The following is a 14,297-nucleotide window of genomic DNA, read 5'->3' on the forward strand; positions in this document are numbered from 1 at the left end:
AACAGCAGATGGAAAAGATTTCGTGAACTGGCTGTAAATTGAATCACTGTGGTATCAATCAGCAATAGAGTAGCAAAACGGACATTTGTCTTTATGAAAAATTGATTTATCTATCAATATACCTGTGTGGCAAATGTGTAAACATATACATTTGAAATGTAAAGTTGTATTTACAGTTGCTAACATTCTATGCTAACGAGTAAATAACCTGGCTAACATTGCCAAATATCATTTACATCACATTAGCTTTTGCATTAGGAACAGTATTATACATTGGTCAAATTAAATCTCGTGTTTCTCCATGTTTCTTCCCTATTTTTTTTACGAAATTGACGACTTCCAATTGAATGAAATGCAAAACCCATAAAGACTTGCATTTTGAAAAAACAAAAATCAGACCCGGAAGTCCAAACCATTTTGCTGTTAGCTTGACATTGGAGGAAAAGACAGGCTTCTCTCATTGTAATGAATCCTACCCAGGGCAGTGGCTGAAAAACAAATTCAGTGTTAAAACTTGTACCTTGGAGCAGCAATAGAGCGCAGACACTGGGCTTTAGGATCATATTGAATCTGCGGTGCATCCATCATTAGGACATCCAGGAAAACCGCCGTATTGGGCCAGAACCAGGCCCGAACGAAGTCGCAGACATCATCAGCATTGCGTTTTTGCGACACCGGCGGGTTGGTTTGTGTGTATACAGGAGCTGCAGGAATTGACATGCTGTCTAGAGATACTGACAACAGTAGGAAAAATTATATGTTATGCGCCGTGACTTGCTATCCCTAGTTACACAGCAAGTTTGCCGATGACTCCGCGTACTTGGGTTTTACAGTTCGGATTTAGCTTGAGAAGGCTCCTTATCTAGAGCGAGCATGGGACAGTGTGGATTTAGCCAGAAGCGAGCTAGCGTTAGCTAACACCAGCCAGCTAACGTTAACGGTCAACAACTTTGCTCGCCAACTGCCTTGCTAGCATAAGCAAAGCCACTAGCTGAGTGCTGGACCTGGGGTTCTGTTAATGAAGGGGGGTGTTTTATTGCTTAACGTTTGTCGTTTAGCTTGTTAGCTATTTAAAGGCTTGATAAATGTTTCCACAACGAGTATAGCAGTCTAGCTAGCTCGTTAGCTTGCTAAGTGGCCTGGGTCAACCTCGACAGCCCCGATGAAGGAATACAAAGTTGTTGTGTTGGGAAGCGGCGGCGTTGGCAAGTCCGCGCTGACTGTCCAGTTTGTCACGGGTACGTTCATCGAGAAATATGACCCGACAATCGAGGACTTTTATCGGAAAGAAATTGAAGTGGACTCGTCGCCCTCTGTGCTGGAGATTCTCGACACGGCAGGGACTGAGCAGTTCGCCTCTATGAGAGATCTCTACATCAAGAATGGACAGGGATTCATCCTTGTCTACAGCCTGGTCAACCAGCAGTCATTTCAGGTAACTGATCAGATAATGTCCAAGGTATTTCACACCTAGTGCACCATACAAATGCTGAAATTGAACGTTATCTAGCTAGGTAGTGAGCCATGGTATTTGGACTCTGCATGGAGGTGTCATCAAGTATTCATGTTGTACTATTGCAGAACTCTGCATTATACAGTGATATTTTACATTCTCATATAGCTCAGTGGTTTTCAAGAGAAACCATGCACTCATGTTCTCCCCCCTCTTGTTCTTTCAGGACATCAGACCAATGCGAGACCAAATAGTGAGGGTGAAGCGCTTTGAGAAGGTGCCGTTGATCCTGGTCGGGAACAAAGTGGACCTGGAGTCTGAGCGTGAGGTTGCTGGATCAGATGGCCGTGCTCTGGCCCAAGAGTGGGGCTGCCCCTTCATTGAAACCTCGGCCAAGAGCAAGACCATGGTGGACGAGCTGTTCGCCGAGATCGTCCGACAGATGAACTATTCCACACTACCAGAAAAGCAGGAACAGTGCTGCACGGCCTGTGTGATACAGTGAGGAATAGGTATGGAATAGCTATCTTTCTTCCACAGATTGCATTCCTACACGGGCCACACCAAAGAGCTCTCTAGCACAGCACAGTTGGTCACTCACTAATATTACAAAATGTGACAAAATGTCCCCGGAGTCCCTGTGTAAGAATCGTTCACAAGTTGAGGAAAAATGTGACACATGGATGACTGTGTAGTGTTTCAGTTTAGTGTGAGGGAGAGGAGAGAATCTGTATTCACTGTGCAACAACCGTTGGAAGTGAGAAAGATGAGTGGGTGTGCTGCTCCGTGCGAACCGTTGGTTTAGCTTGTTATCATAAGATCGCAGAAAGGAATGTGGCATGAAGAACATAACTGTCTGAGCAGCACAGGGGTGGGGTGGGGGTGGGGGGGAGACCGAAAGAGTAGAGGGAAGACAAACGATCCAGAGGCCTACGAGCCGGACGGCAGAAGCCAGACAAAGAAAGAGGAAAATGTAACATCCTGAAAATGAAATGATGTTCCAAAACAGGAAGTTCACTTTCAATGCTGTGAGAAATGCTGCCAGCATTAACAACTGCCCACACAGATGCACATTGTGAATTGCCATAGTTTTAGTGATATAGACCTGTTAATAATTATTGTTTGTGTTTCTCTTCTTTTTTAATAGATGCATCATTTGTCAGGATCACCACAACCATTTTCCGTTTTGATGACCCATGAACCTGGGGCCAACTTCAGTTTGACCCTGTTGTTAACTTACCGCAGCTGGCAATGTTTCTACTAAAGGGATGGTTCATGACTGTCTACCACAAACCATCTCCGAGGAGAGAAGTCGGTCCTATTTTTGATATCGTGACTGTAGAACACATTCTACTGCAACCTTAATGGCCTTTGCGGTGAGCCAGGATGGAGCTACTCTTCAACGTGTAGAAAACGGACTGATTGGAATGAGCTAGAACGGCCATCTGTGAATTTCAATCTTGTGGGTTTTTTTTTTTTTTTTTTTTTAGTTGGAACTTGGAAGTATTCCTGAAGTAATAAGCAGGAGTGTTTGTGGGGCTGCAGCTTCTTTTTTTAAAGCTGCTTAATCACTATATCCTTTTATTAATTATTACTTGTATCATGTCTCAAGTTTGGAATCTAATTTTAATTCAGTATTTCACAATAATTAAACATTTTTACTTTTAAGCATGCATACTTCCATGAGCTCATGAACAATCAACTACAAATATTTGCTGCTCCAGGTATAGTCCTTATTGCTCACTTTGTTTTGAAAACCATGTCTAAAAATAATCCTTATGACTGACAAACTACAGCGTTGTGAATCCTGAGGTTTTTTTCTTGTGTGTGTATGTGTGTGTCAATACATTTGAGACATTTAGCTGACACTCAAATTGGAGTGAGTGAGCAGGTAAGGTGTGTCGCTCCGGGACGCTTCGACAGGACGCACGTGGATCAAACTGTTTTTTTCGTTCAGGGACGGTCACACTACCCACCAGGCCGCCGTGCTGCGCTGCGTCATACCTTTCAAGAATTTACTTTGCCTGTTTGCCGGTACCTGGGGCAGCTAAACTCGTATGAAAATATGCATGCTCAAAATTGGAAATGTTCTACTAAATCGACTTGAAGTGATAAGGAAGAGCCATTTTACTGTTTGAGCCTGAATTCTGTCAAACCATGGAAAATGTCATTGCTGTGCTCTGCAAGGCCTAAATCATGTGGACGCAGGTCTTCCATTTTCAATTTTCGTGAGGAATGGTCAAAGTTGTGGATGTGCCTCCCAAGTATGAGATGATTTTGGAATGACCAAAGGAGCTCACAGTACATGTTTGTGTTTGACTGTATGATGTGACTTGCTTTAAATCCAGGAGATGACCAGAGAGTCTTGTCATCTAATAACTCCTGCTGCGATGTGGTTTGATAAAAAATTTCTGGTCCTGTTAATCAAATTTAACATTGTATTTTAATTTTTTCTTTTTTTTCTTGTGGTAACCTATTTATTAAAAACTAATGACATGGGTAGCCAATTTTAAACATTTAATTTTATACTAGTTTTTTGCTTTTGTGACTTTTCAAGATACAGCATATTGTTTTTGAAGCTGAGAATTTAACAGAGCCTTAAATAATTTCTGTTTCACCCTGGTCTCATTGTGTTTCTTTTTTTTCCCTAAACAACAGCCATCATCTGATAATATATGCTGTCCTTCCATTTTTGCTGTAGAACAAAGTAAAACAGATGATTACCTTGGTTTATACCTAGCCTTCTGCAGTTACAGTATATGAGATGGAAGTCTGTAGAAAAGACTAATGCCAGTCCCACTACTGTTGACACATTAAGTCCTCGACTTAGTTCATTCTTTTACTTAACCTTCATCCTCAAGTGGGCTCTTTTATGATGGGAATAGAGAATTAATAGAGGCAGAGGTCACAGAATCACTTTCTCATCTTAAAGTTATCTATTTGGCCATGCTACTGTCAAAGATGTTAATCATGGTAATATAAGATTTCTGGGTATTATATGATCAATTTGATGTTTGTATTAAGTCCTAGCATGTTTTTCATTCTAGTGATTGAAATTTTGACAAAATTGTAATTGATGTAGGTGTTGCCACTGTTGCACTGGTCTTTGGTAACAAGACCTGTTCACCCTGCCCCTCCCTTTGTGCCAACTGCCAAAATTGTACTTTTGCATCTTTTAAGATGGGGGACCAGATAATCTGCAGAGAAAGGACAACACTGGATGTGCAGTATAATAAAATAATGTTGTACAAATATTTAGAAGAATCAAACTAATCTGTTTAAATATTTCCACTAAAATGTAGAGTTTTTGCATAGATTCTTAAAACGCCTTTCTCATATCAGGTTGTTTTTCTGCCATTTCTTTTGTAAAAGCTGATACTATTCAGTAATTCAGATAATTTCAAACATTTCTCTTGAAACTTGAAAAAATGTTTTTTTTTTTTTTATTCTAAAATTAAACATTTCAATTATAGTCACAAAACATATCTCACTTACTTTTGTCCCAGGTGTTACCATGTAAAGAGGCATCTGCTCCCTCATTCAAACAGAGGTTAGTCAGGCCAATATGTCCGAAGATGGAGATCGATATATATTTTAATGGGGGTTTCAATGGTACAGTCACTCAGATATTGTCTAAAAAAAACATTATAGGCTCCACACCTCTAGGTGGCAGCATGGTGTATTTTTTGGGGGGTTAGGACTGTGACGTCATCTGTTTTGAACGAGGAAGCTGACGTGCTGCAGGCAGGATGAAGAGCTGTGTGAGGTTTGCCGCAAACTGACAGCCTGCTCTGAGAAACCATGAAGACAGCATTTGTTACTGTCGGGACAACCAGTTTTGATGAGCTCATCCAGAGCATCACGTCTTCTGATGCCGTTCAAGTGAGTACAGCACACGCGCCGCCATGTTGGAACCATCCAAATTCATTTTAACTGTCGTTAGCTTGGTAGCTAAGCAACGCTAGCTTCCGAGTTAAATGGGAACACCGCTCAATTTAACAACAACCTGTGTTTGCCAATGGTTTCTGTCCGTGTAATGAAAACCTATGAACACTCGTTCCCAAAACCAGAAATCTGAGACCAAGCCTGTGATGTCGTCAGGTATCACATTAGGAGCTGTTCCGTAGAGAATGAGTTTGGGAAAGATTAATAAAGCTTGTTAGAGTACAAAAATGCAGGCATCCTTGGACCCACAACAACAATTTCTCATTCAGATTACCTGATAAGGTTACACATTCAAGTCTTAGTACTCTGGTGTCTAGCTTTGGAGTTCGTGTTCACAAAAATTGGACTTTGGTCTTTGAAATGGATCTTTGAAAATGGGAATAACATGAATTATTCAACCGAGTGGTGTTCCTCTCTAAGAGAACTTAGCCGATGTTAGTCATAATACACAAAGTCTGGATTTGACAACAGTATTGCTAACTCACTTTTTCTCCCAACAGGCTTTAAAAGCTCATGGATATGAGCGTTTGGTTCTTCAGGTTGGAAGAGGCTCTCTGCTCCCAAGTCCAGAGAGTTGTCCACATCTCACACTGGAGGCCTTTCGATTCAAAGACTTCATAGCAGAGGACATCAAGCGTGCTGATCTTGTCATCAGCCATGCAGGTGAGTAAAATATCAAGACGCTTCACCTGTTGCTGCTCCTTCTCAGTACAGCAGGCTCAAAGTGTCGACTCTTTCTGGACTGAAGAGTGGTTAAACTCTAATTTGGCATGCCTTCTTTTTTTGTCACACTCAACATTTCTGTAAATGTGCCAAAACGTTAGCCAACAAATGGTTTTCATGTGTAGTGCCTGGCCAGATGACATGCCTAAAATTAAAAGCAAATATTAAAAACAAACACAGATTTACACATACACATGAACATAAACATATCGGCAATATGATAACATTATACAGAAAAGCGATGATTAGTGCAGCAGAGCGTCGGCGACAGGGCAACATTAAGGCAGATACACATGAAGCCGTGTAGCAGAGTATTGGCAACATTTAAGCAGATATCAAAACACAAGGATAGGCAAGCTTACTTATGGTAGTCTGTTGTGTCTGATGATGACTTTCACTTCTGAATGTCAACAGTGACTTCTTTGGTGGTCGGATGGAGGCTGGTGCCATTGATTGAGAATCCCATGCATGATATCACTCGTCATTTACGAAATCAAATCCCAATTTAGATGACGAGAGAGAGATGTGTAGCAATATAATCCATGGAGGAAATTTATGGGTTGAAAATGTAAGCTAACCCTAACCCATGAAATAGTAGTCTAAAAGTAGGGCTGGGCGATATGGTTGAAATCAATATCATGATAATCATAAGGATTTTTCTCGATATCAATATATATCACGATATGGTTCATGTATGCAAAATCACGTTAAATAATCAAATTAATGTTCATCTCATTGAACCGAATGGTAATGTTAGGTGTGATGTCAAACAAAACAGAAATATTCAAATAATATTCCTACCATACCTAATTTTATGAGAGTTTTTAAGTAAAATTTGCTTGTCATCATCAATTCAGACAGCAGAAATGTGTGTCACGATATCAAAATATCTTCATATCATCACGATATGATTCCACTGAAAGACGATAAACGATAATATTGAATTATTGCCCAGCCCTATCTAAAAGCATAGAATATACATTTTATTTGTGAATGAAAAGTAGTTCCTGACTGACAAAAGTTCTGCTTTTTTTCAAATCAATGCTCATTTACGCTTTCACCTGAGAAGCTGTGGGTTTGTTTAGATCGGACGTCCCGCCTTACACGGCACTTCTTACCAGCCGCTAACACCCTGAGTGGTTACTTCAAGCCGTTCAACTTTCGTCCCTCAAATTTGTTGGAGTTACTGATACTAACAAGCTGTTTGGTCTCCGCTACGGCACTGTTTTCAAAAGTTAAGATAATTGTACAACATTTAAAATATTTATTCTATCTAAAGGTAAAAAATAAAAACAACAGCCGAGGTGAGAGATGCCAATAACTTTCACTAATACCAGAGGAATCTTTTTTGTTTTCAGCTGGCCCTTGTTGCGCTTCTTTGAGCCACCAGCAGACCGTTGGCTGAGATGTAGCTTGACTCAGGAGGATCTTGTTTGGCTTCCACATCGGATGCCTGAACACTGAAGCTCTTTGATGTGGCGACTGTAGGTGACTAAAGGTTTTGCAGCTGTAAACACGTGCGGTGAGATAGAGAGCTCAGTAAGAGGACAACGTGGGTGCAGAGATGGAGGTTCTTGTTTTGGAAGACCCGGTGTCTCAGTTTGACGAAGGCAGCTGCGGCGTGCCTCATCCTGTTTTGTATTTCATGGTCAACGGTGCAGTCCGCCAAGACAGTCCTGCCGTGGCATTTGAAAGACTGAACTATTGTCAGTGAGTCATGTGGCTCATGGTGAAGACAGGAGGGGGGTGGGGGGTGGGTTTTGGGGGGCTGGACTTCCATTGGCAGACCACCTGTCTTGGTGATATTAAGAGACGGCCCCATTCATTCCAGTTCCAGATACATTTCACTAAGGTCAGAGGTGCAGGGAGTATTGTTAGAGCGCCACAGAGGTTGTGCAGTCCTCAGTAGCGCTTCTTCGCTGATTGCAGGTTGATTCTGGTTTAGTTTAGTTTATTAAGTTTATTTGTCAGCGATCATGTGCAAGAGAAAACACTGATCTCAGAGAAGATAAAAGATGCTTTGCACCAGATTATAGCTATTAGCTAATTTCTGCAGTGGTTTCTGCAGAAAGCTGCCGGGTCCTCAGGCCCCCGAAGATGGCAAACACACCGACCAGTAATGAAGTAATAAAAAAGCTGCAGGATAATATTTACAAAGCATACAGAGCTTTATTAGCAAGATGCAAACAGTAATACAAACAGCAAAGATGTGGATAGACAAGTTAAGACATAAGCCCTATTTGATTATTAATGAGCCGAGATCCTAATTGACTAGGAAAAGATTATGTATTAAGTTACAATGACTGTGTTTACATGGACAGCGATAATCGGATAAGACCCAATTAAGACAGTAGTCTGAATAAGAAATTGCCTTGTAAACAGCATTTTCTGATTACCTTAACCCAAATAAGGTAAGCATAATCGCATTAAGACATGTGGAGTATTTAGATTTTAGTCGCATTATTGAGGGGCTTTTTGCGACACAAGCGGCAATCCAACTGCTTTACAACGCTTGCTCTATCTTCCAGCGGCTGCAAACTTGTTTACAGAGGGAAAAGATGACTGACACCAGACAAAAAGACACCCCAACATCTTTGGGGTGAGGCTGAACTGCCACCATGCTCAAGATTTTGAGGGTTGTTTTCAATAAAGGCTTAAACTGTCCGTGTGCTCCAGTGACTTCTCCTTTGTCCTCTTAATCGGACTATACTTTCATAGCATGTGAACGGGAATATGAATAGTTCTATAAGCAAACCATGTAAACAACTTAATCCGAATATTGCCTTATTTAGAATAAGGCCAATACTCGGGTTATTGCTGTCCGTGTAAACAAAATCAGTGATGAACAAGGATGTTGATCTTCTTTTCCCAGGGGCTGGTAGTTGTTTAGAAGCCCTCGGCGCAGGCAAGCCTCTGCTGGTCGTAGTCAATGACAGGTTGATGGACAACCACCAGCTGGAATTCGCCAGACAGCTACATGTGGACTCCCACTCGCTGTACTGCACTTGCAGGTGTGTGTTCCTCAATGAAACTGGTGTGTACATGAATCACATATAGTTTCTGCTCTGAGGGTGTTCAGTGAAATGGTGGTAACAAGTCCTTTTCTCTTCACAAATGTTTCAGCACCCTGACAGAGACGCTGAGAACTATGGATCTTTCTGTTCTGCTGCCCTTCTTGCCCGGACAGCCGAAGAATTTTGCCAACTTTCTAGACAAGGCCCTTGGTGTCCAGTGAAACTTTCGATTGAACCGGACTGCTCATTTTTAGTCAAACTGAAGGGCGGTGAATTGGAGAATATCATATTATTGTAGATTTTTTTTTTATTGGTGCGGCATGATACTTGGTTGTAATGTAATTATGGGTAACAACAATGCATCATTGAGACTGTTGAACATTCTGATGTATTCTATTTTTATATGTAATGAATTAATAATATAAGCCTCATTTCAAATCACTGTGAATGTTGTGAATTATTTGTACACTCATTTCTAGATTCTGGTTCTTGGAACGATTTTAGTCGAGTGTTAAAAAAAAAAAAAAAAAAAAAAAATCTTCCCCAGCTTGGGATATTTGTGTCGGAGTGCAATACAGTAATCGAGACAGGCGAAGGAACAGTTGCACTCTGAGATGAAAACAAACACTGCGTCGGTTCAGTTGAACACAGCGAGTCGAGGAAGCGGAGACAAAGGGCCATGTAGTCATCAAACCGCCGATGGAAGTCTGCATTCCTTCGTAAGCTGATTTCATGGAGATTCAGCTTTCTTGGAGCTCTCTGAGTGACGCTCATCCATATTAAACATGGAGGTAAGCCACTGTGCTGTTGATACATATTTTGGTTGTTATGGTTCTTGCTTGCAGTACTTTAATTTTTCATACTCAATACATTTCATTCCTGTGGCACAGAGGGTGAGCAGTTTCTTGCCAACATCAATTCCCCTCTGATCCTTCTGCTTCATTACATGAGAGCTAAGCTTGGCATTCCTGATTAAGGTGGGAAAACGGCCAAGGTGTGATCTGGGTGATTAACATCATCTTTATAAGCATCATACTGAATTGTTCACCTCCATATTCTCTTATGTTGCCTTGACACAACAAACCACATGTCCCTCTTTAATTTCCACTAGTGCCATTATCAAGTTCAAGTTCTTTATTGTCATATAAACAGAGAGAACAAGTTGCCTGGAACAATGAAATGATCAGTTTTCTGTCCTCTCTGATGCCAAAAGAAACTAAAATAAGAAAGTAAGAGAATAAAATATTATATATGTACATACTGTATGTACACTAGTATGACTAGCATGAATGTAACACTAAAACATATAAAAATGACTATAAATACTAAAGTAATGCTAAAAGAAGAGTGTGCAATGAGAGCCTAATATGTACCTGTAGATAGGCACAGCAGTCAATAGTTGAATAGCAGCAGCAGCTTCTCTGATGATTGTAACACCAGTGTTTTTGTAAGTAAACACCAAAGACTGTAACTTTGTTCATTACTAGTTTGAAATGCAAAGCCGAATGCATGCTGATGGCTCTTATGAGGAAGCTCAGCAACACAGCAGGAGAAATAAAAAAATTATGTAAATGTAAAAAATTTAAATTTATGTAAACAAAGGGGTCATTTGGCCAGCTGAAGGTTAACATCATGGAATGTAAACTGAATAATATCTAACCTGTGCTGCACGTCGTGACTTATAAGTTCAACCCATTTCTACTCAAAAAACAAGTATGGTGTAAAAGGGGGGGCTGACTTACACAAAGACCTGAAGGGATTTGCTGCATGGCAGTGAGGCACGTTGTACCAAGTCTTGCCACAAGGGTGAGATGATGTTTAAAGTTGTGGCCTTGTGGGCTGACATCACTCGCCCTCCCTGCCCGTCCCACAGTGCAATGCGTACCCAGCATTCCATCTTCTCCCAGTCCAAACTGGCAAGAGCAGATGTTGACATTTGGTGGCTTGGCATTGTGGGACAAGTAATGACTGCAAAACAGGCCACAATCTTTATGCACCTGGCCTATTTTTCAAGAGAGAACTTCTATGTGATACCATGTTGTTCATATTTGAAGTAGGATCCTATGCCCCATGAATACCTTCTTCTACCAAGCCCATATCGCTTTAGAGCAGTAGGAGACAAGGAGCGTTTTAAAATGTTATCTTGGTGCAGATAACAGGCGTCACCATCTGCCTCAGTGACTGGAGTGTATGAAAGGCTGTTGTGGATTGTTTAACCTGTAAGGAAGGAGGGTGTATCTGTCTTAGCAGCCTGTAAACAAGGGTGTGAAACTGGAACTGAAGCTCTGATATTGCTGTTTATTTTGAAGACACAGATCACTGTTATTTTTCAGCCGTGTTCAGCTGTATGGAGCGACCGTTTGGGCCCAAATAAGAGGGTTATTCATGTGTTATTCATGTCAAATTTCTTTGAAACTGCAATTAAGAAAAACATACTACAATTTAAGAAAAACAGTCAACAGCATTACCTCATAATGCTGTTGACTGGGCAAAGTGACTGTATGACTGTCTTCATATTTGGGTTACAATAGCTTCACTTGGTAGAGTTATGTTACACAGGAAATGATGGGTGACATGCTGCTTGTAGCCTAATTTACAGTTCCAGCTCCAAATGGTGTTTCGAGTCGGAGCAGGAAACATTTTTGTTCACTGGCCTCCGTGGCTGGAAAATCAGAAATATTCACCAGTCACTTGCATTCGTTTACCAATCAACTAGATTTTTCTAATAGAATAGGACGTCTAAAGAAAGCCTGGTAACCTGCCAAACTGACTGGTAGAGTAAACAAACAGTCCAAATATACCAGCATTTACTTTGGAGTGGTGTGAATTTCCCATCCTGCCTGTAGTTTATGTGGCAAGCATAATGCAAAGCATACATGCGAGCATAGAAACCGAGGTAATGTCTCATATCGACGTTCCACAAGAGCAGTAAACCAAACAAAGGCTGACAGATTTCCTTCTCAGCCAGGAAAGTCCCTCCCTTTTCGTTTCTTGGTGAATTTCTGTGGAACCTGTATAGGATGCACACTCAACTCTAACCCTAACCTTACCCAATAGGTGTCATAATTGTCATATTGTTTGGTTTAAAGTGAAGGGAACAAAGTGATATTACACAATGAATAGTTCAGCAGTTCACTCTTGCCTCTGCTTTGCCTAAAGAAACATTGTGCCCAGCTCCACTTTGTAATCTCCAACAGGGTGTTGAATCTTCTGAATAATATTCTAAGAATAAAACGAATATATCCAGCAGCATTCCCATAGTGTGTAACTTGTTATTGCTGTATGGGCCAGATGCCTTTCCTCAGTTTGCTATTCAGTCAATCAAACAAATATCTCTCAGTTCCAATCCACGGATCTGATAGGACCACATTTTTATGAGAAAATGAAATGTAATGAAAAATGAACCAGAATGACCTTAGTTTCTAATTCTATGGTGAGACCAAACAACTGTTACCTTATTAGCGTAATCAAGGAAACATGAAAATCACTTTTAGCTAATAAGAAAAGTACCCTAAATTAAGGGGTTAAGACATTTGGCATATTAATATCGTAATGCTAAATGAGATGTGGCACTCACAAAATACATGATTTCTTGAAATGTCATTCAATTTTACATAGATATAACTAGTCTTCTGGTATGCAGTTTCTGAAATGTTTGTATTGTGGTTCAGTGTCACAACCCTTTCATCCAAAACAGCTGCATTAGTTCCAGCCAAAGTCATTGAGGATCCATGATAACATTAAGAGATTCAGTTCCTTTCTCTGTAGTGTCTGACATTTCGCATTGAAAGCAGGTATTTTAGGAAAAGTCCCAACCAAGTTCAGCTGTAAAGATGCTGCATTCTCTCACTTCATCATTAGACAAGCTGTCTGGTTTGGTTTGGACTGGTTCTGCCTGCTACTCTTGAGTATGTTTCACATGATGTTTCTAGACGTTGGATGTAAATCTAATAAAGGCTTGTTTGGAAGTTGGAACCAAGTCACTATTTTTTTCACCATAGCTTCTCTTGCAGCTCTATTTTTTCATTCAAACATGTACTGTCTTACACATCAAAGTAGTTGTAAACGTTTCAAAACATCATACTCTGGCAGCAGTTCCTTCATGTGGCTTGAATCTATCTCTGTGTTTTAATGCAATGTACAAACTGCTGTATTGTACATGTATAACAGTCCTCTCTCCCACTGGAACTGCACAAGGCACAATAAGTGGCTATGGGTGAATTTAGAGAGGCACAAAAGATCTTCTTTGAACTGAATCTGTTTTTAGACTGCTATAAGAACATCGGATCTGTGCCCAAGAGGGTTAATTGAATTGTTTGTCCCAAAATATAACATGTTTCTCCCTTACACATCAATTCACTGGTGGATGTCTGGCTCCAAAATAGAGGATTAATTTACAGGCAATAAACAGTTTAGGGCTGCTCAGAGATGAAACTTTAAGTTTGAACTGGATCTACAAAATCAGAAGTCATTTTTTACTCAATTCATGAAAGGTTAGTGATATAGATTATGCATAGTAGTTTCCATAGTAGCATTATCTGATTTCCATGTTTTTGTGCATTGTTGTGTTTAGATTCAACTTAAGTTTCATAACTGTATAGAACTGAAGTTTCCACTGAATACAGCAAACCACTTCCTCTAGTCTTCACCTCTCGACTTGTAGCAACTACAGTATCTTTTCTCCAAAGGGACACAAATAATCCTATTACACAATAATAAACTCTTTAGATTCAATAACAATGGCAGCAGTGGCTCACAATGAGGTTCTACAGAAATAATGTATGTCACACTTAATGCACAGCCTTATCTATAATGAACTGTATGTGTCTTATTATCCTCAGCAAGGAGATAGCAAAAGTCTGGAAGAAAGAACAAAAACCAAGACAGAAGGTACTGTAAGTAAATCTAATTTAAATGACTGATAGTACTGTGTAACTGTCTTGTGGCTCTTGTGCCGAGACAGAAAAACATTCTGATATTAACTAATTCAGTGCCAATACCCAGATTTCTGATAACAAACAAAAGTCCTATTCATTAAGAAGACAAGAGTGGACTGAATAAGTCCATACAAAAAGTAACAATTGGGTCAGAGCAGAGGGTCAAACAAGCCCTCTATCCAAATGGTCATTTATAGACATCACATGGCAAGAGAGACTGCAACC

At 40.3% G+C, this 14,297-nt stretch overlaps 2 protein-coding genes across 2 annotated transcripts; both read left to right on the top strand.

Moving 5' to 3' along the window:
• Positions 1 to 404: 404 nt before the first annotated feature.
• On the top strand, positions 405 to 4,070 carry rap2c (RAP2C, member of RAS oncogene family). Its single transcript, XM_071923878.2, has 3 exons — positions 405 to 1,435; positions 1,680 to 1,965; positions 2,601 to 4,070. The coding sequence occupies exons 1-2, from the start codon at positions 1,163 to 1,165 to the stop codon at positions 1,956 to 1,958; spliced, it is 552 nt and encodes a 183-aa protein (XP_071779979.1). The 5' UTR covers positions 405 to 1,162; the 3' UTR covers positions 1,959 to 1,965; positions 2,601 to 4,070.
• A 1,114-nt stretch (positions 4,071 to 5,184) lies between these two features.
• LOC139930686 (UDP-N-acetylglucosamine transferase subunit ALG13) lies at positions 5,185 to 9,567 on the top strand. The gene is made up of 4 exons (XM_071923927.2): positions 5,185 to 5,335; positions 5,899 to 6,061; positions 8,994 to 9,132; positions 9,245 to 9,567. The coding sequence occupies exons 1-4, from the start codon at positions 5,255 to 5,257 to the stop codon at positions 9,354 to 9,356; spliced, it is 495 nt and encodes a 164-aa protein (XP_071780028.1). The 5' UTR covers positions 5,185 to 5,254; the 3' UTR covers positions 9,357 to 9,567.
• The last annotated feature ends 4,730 nt before the right edge of the window (positions 9,568 to 14,297 follow it).

Source organism: Centroberyx gerrardi, chromosome 16 (assembly GCF_048128805.1).
Source record: "Centroberyx gerrardi isolate f3 chromosome 16, fCenGer3.hap1.cur.20231027, whole genome shotgun sequence".
NCBI classification, from domain to species: domain Eukaryota; kingdom Metazoa; phylum Chordata; class Actinopteri; order Beryciformes; family Berycidae; genus Centroberyx; species Centroberyx gerrardi.

Excerpts from the sequence above, each read along its gene's own strand:
- rap2c (XM_071923878.2), top strand. The coding sequence starts at position 1,163 with ATGAAGGAATACAAAGTTGTTGTGTTGGGAAGCGGCGGCGTTGGCAAG. Across the intron at positions 1,436-1,679 it reads TCAACCAGCAGTCATTTCAG|GACATCAGACCAATGCGAGA; the intron begins GTAACTGATCAG and ends TTGTTCTTTCAG.
- LOC139930686 (XM_071923927.2), top strand. The coding sequence starts at position 5,255 with ATGAAGACAGCATTTGTTACTGTCGGGACAACCAGTTTTGATGAGCTC. Across the intron at positions 5,336-5,898 it reads CGTCTTCTGATGCCGTTCAA|GCTTTAAAAGCTCATGGATA; the intron begins GTGAGTACAGCA and ends TTCTCCCAACAG. Across the intron at positions 6,062-8,993 it reads TCTTGTCATCAGCCATGCAG|GGGCTGGTAGTTGTTTAGAA; the intron begins GTGAGTAAAATA and ends TTCTTTTCCCAG.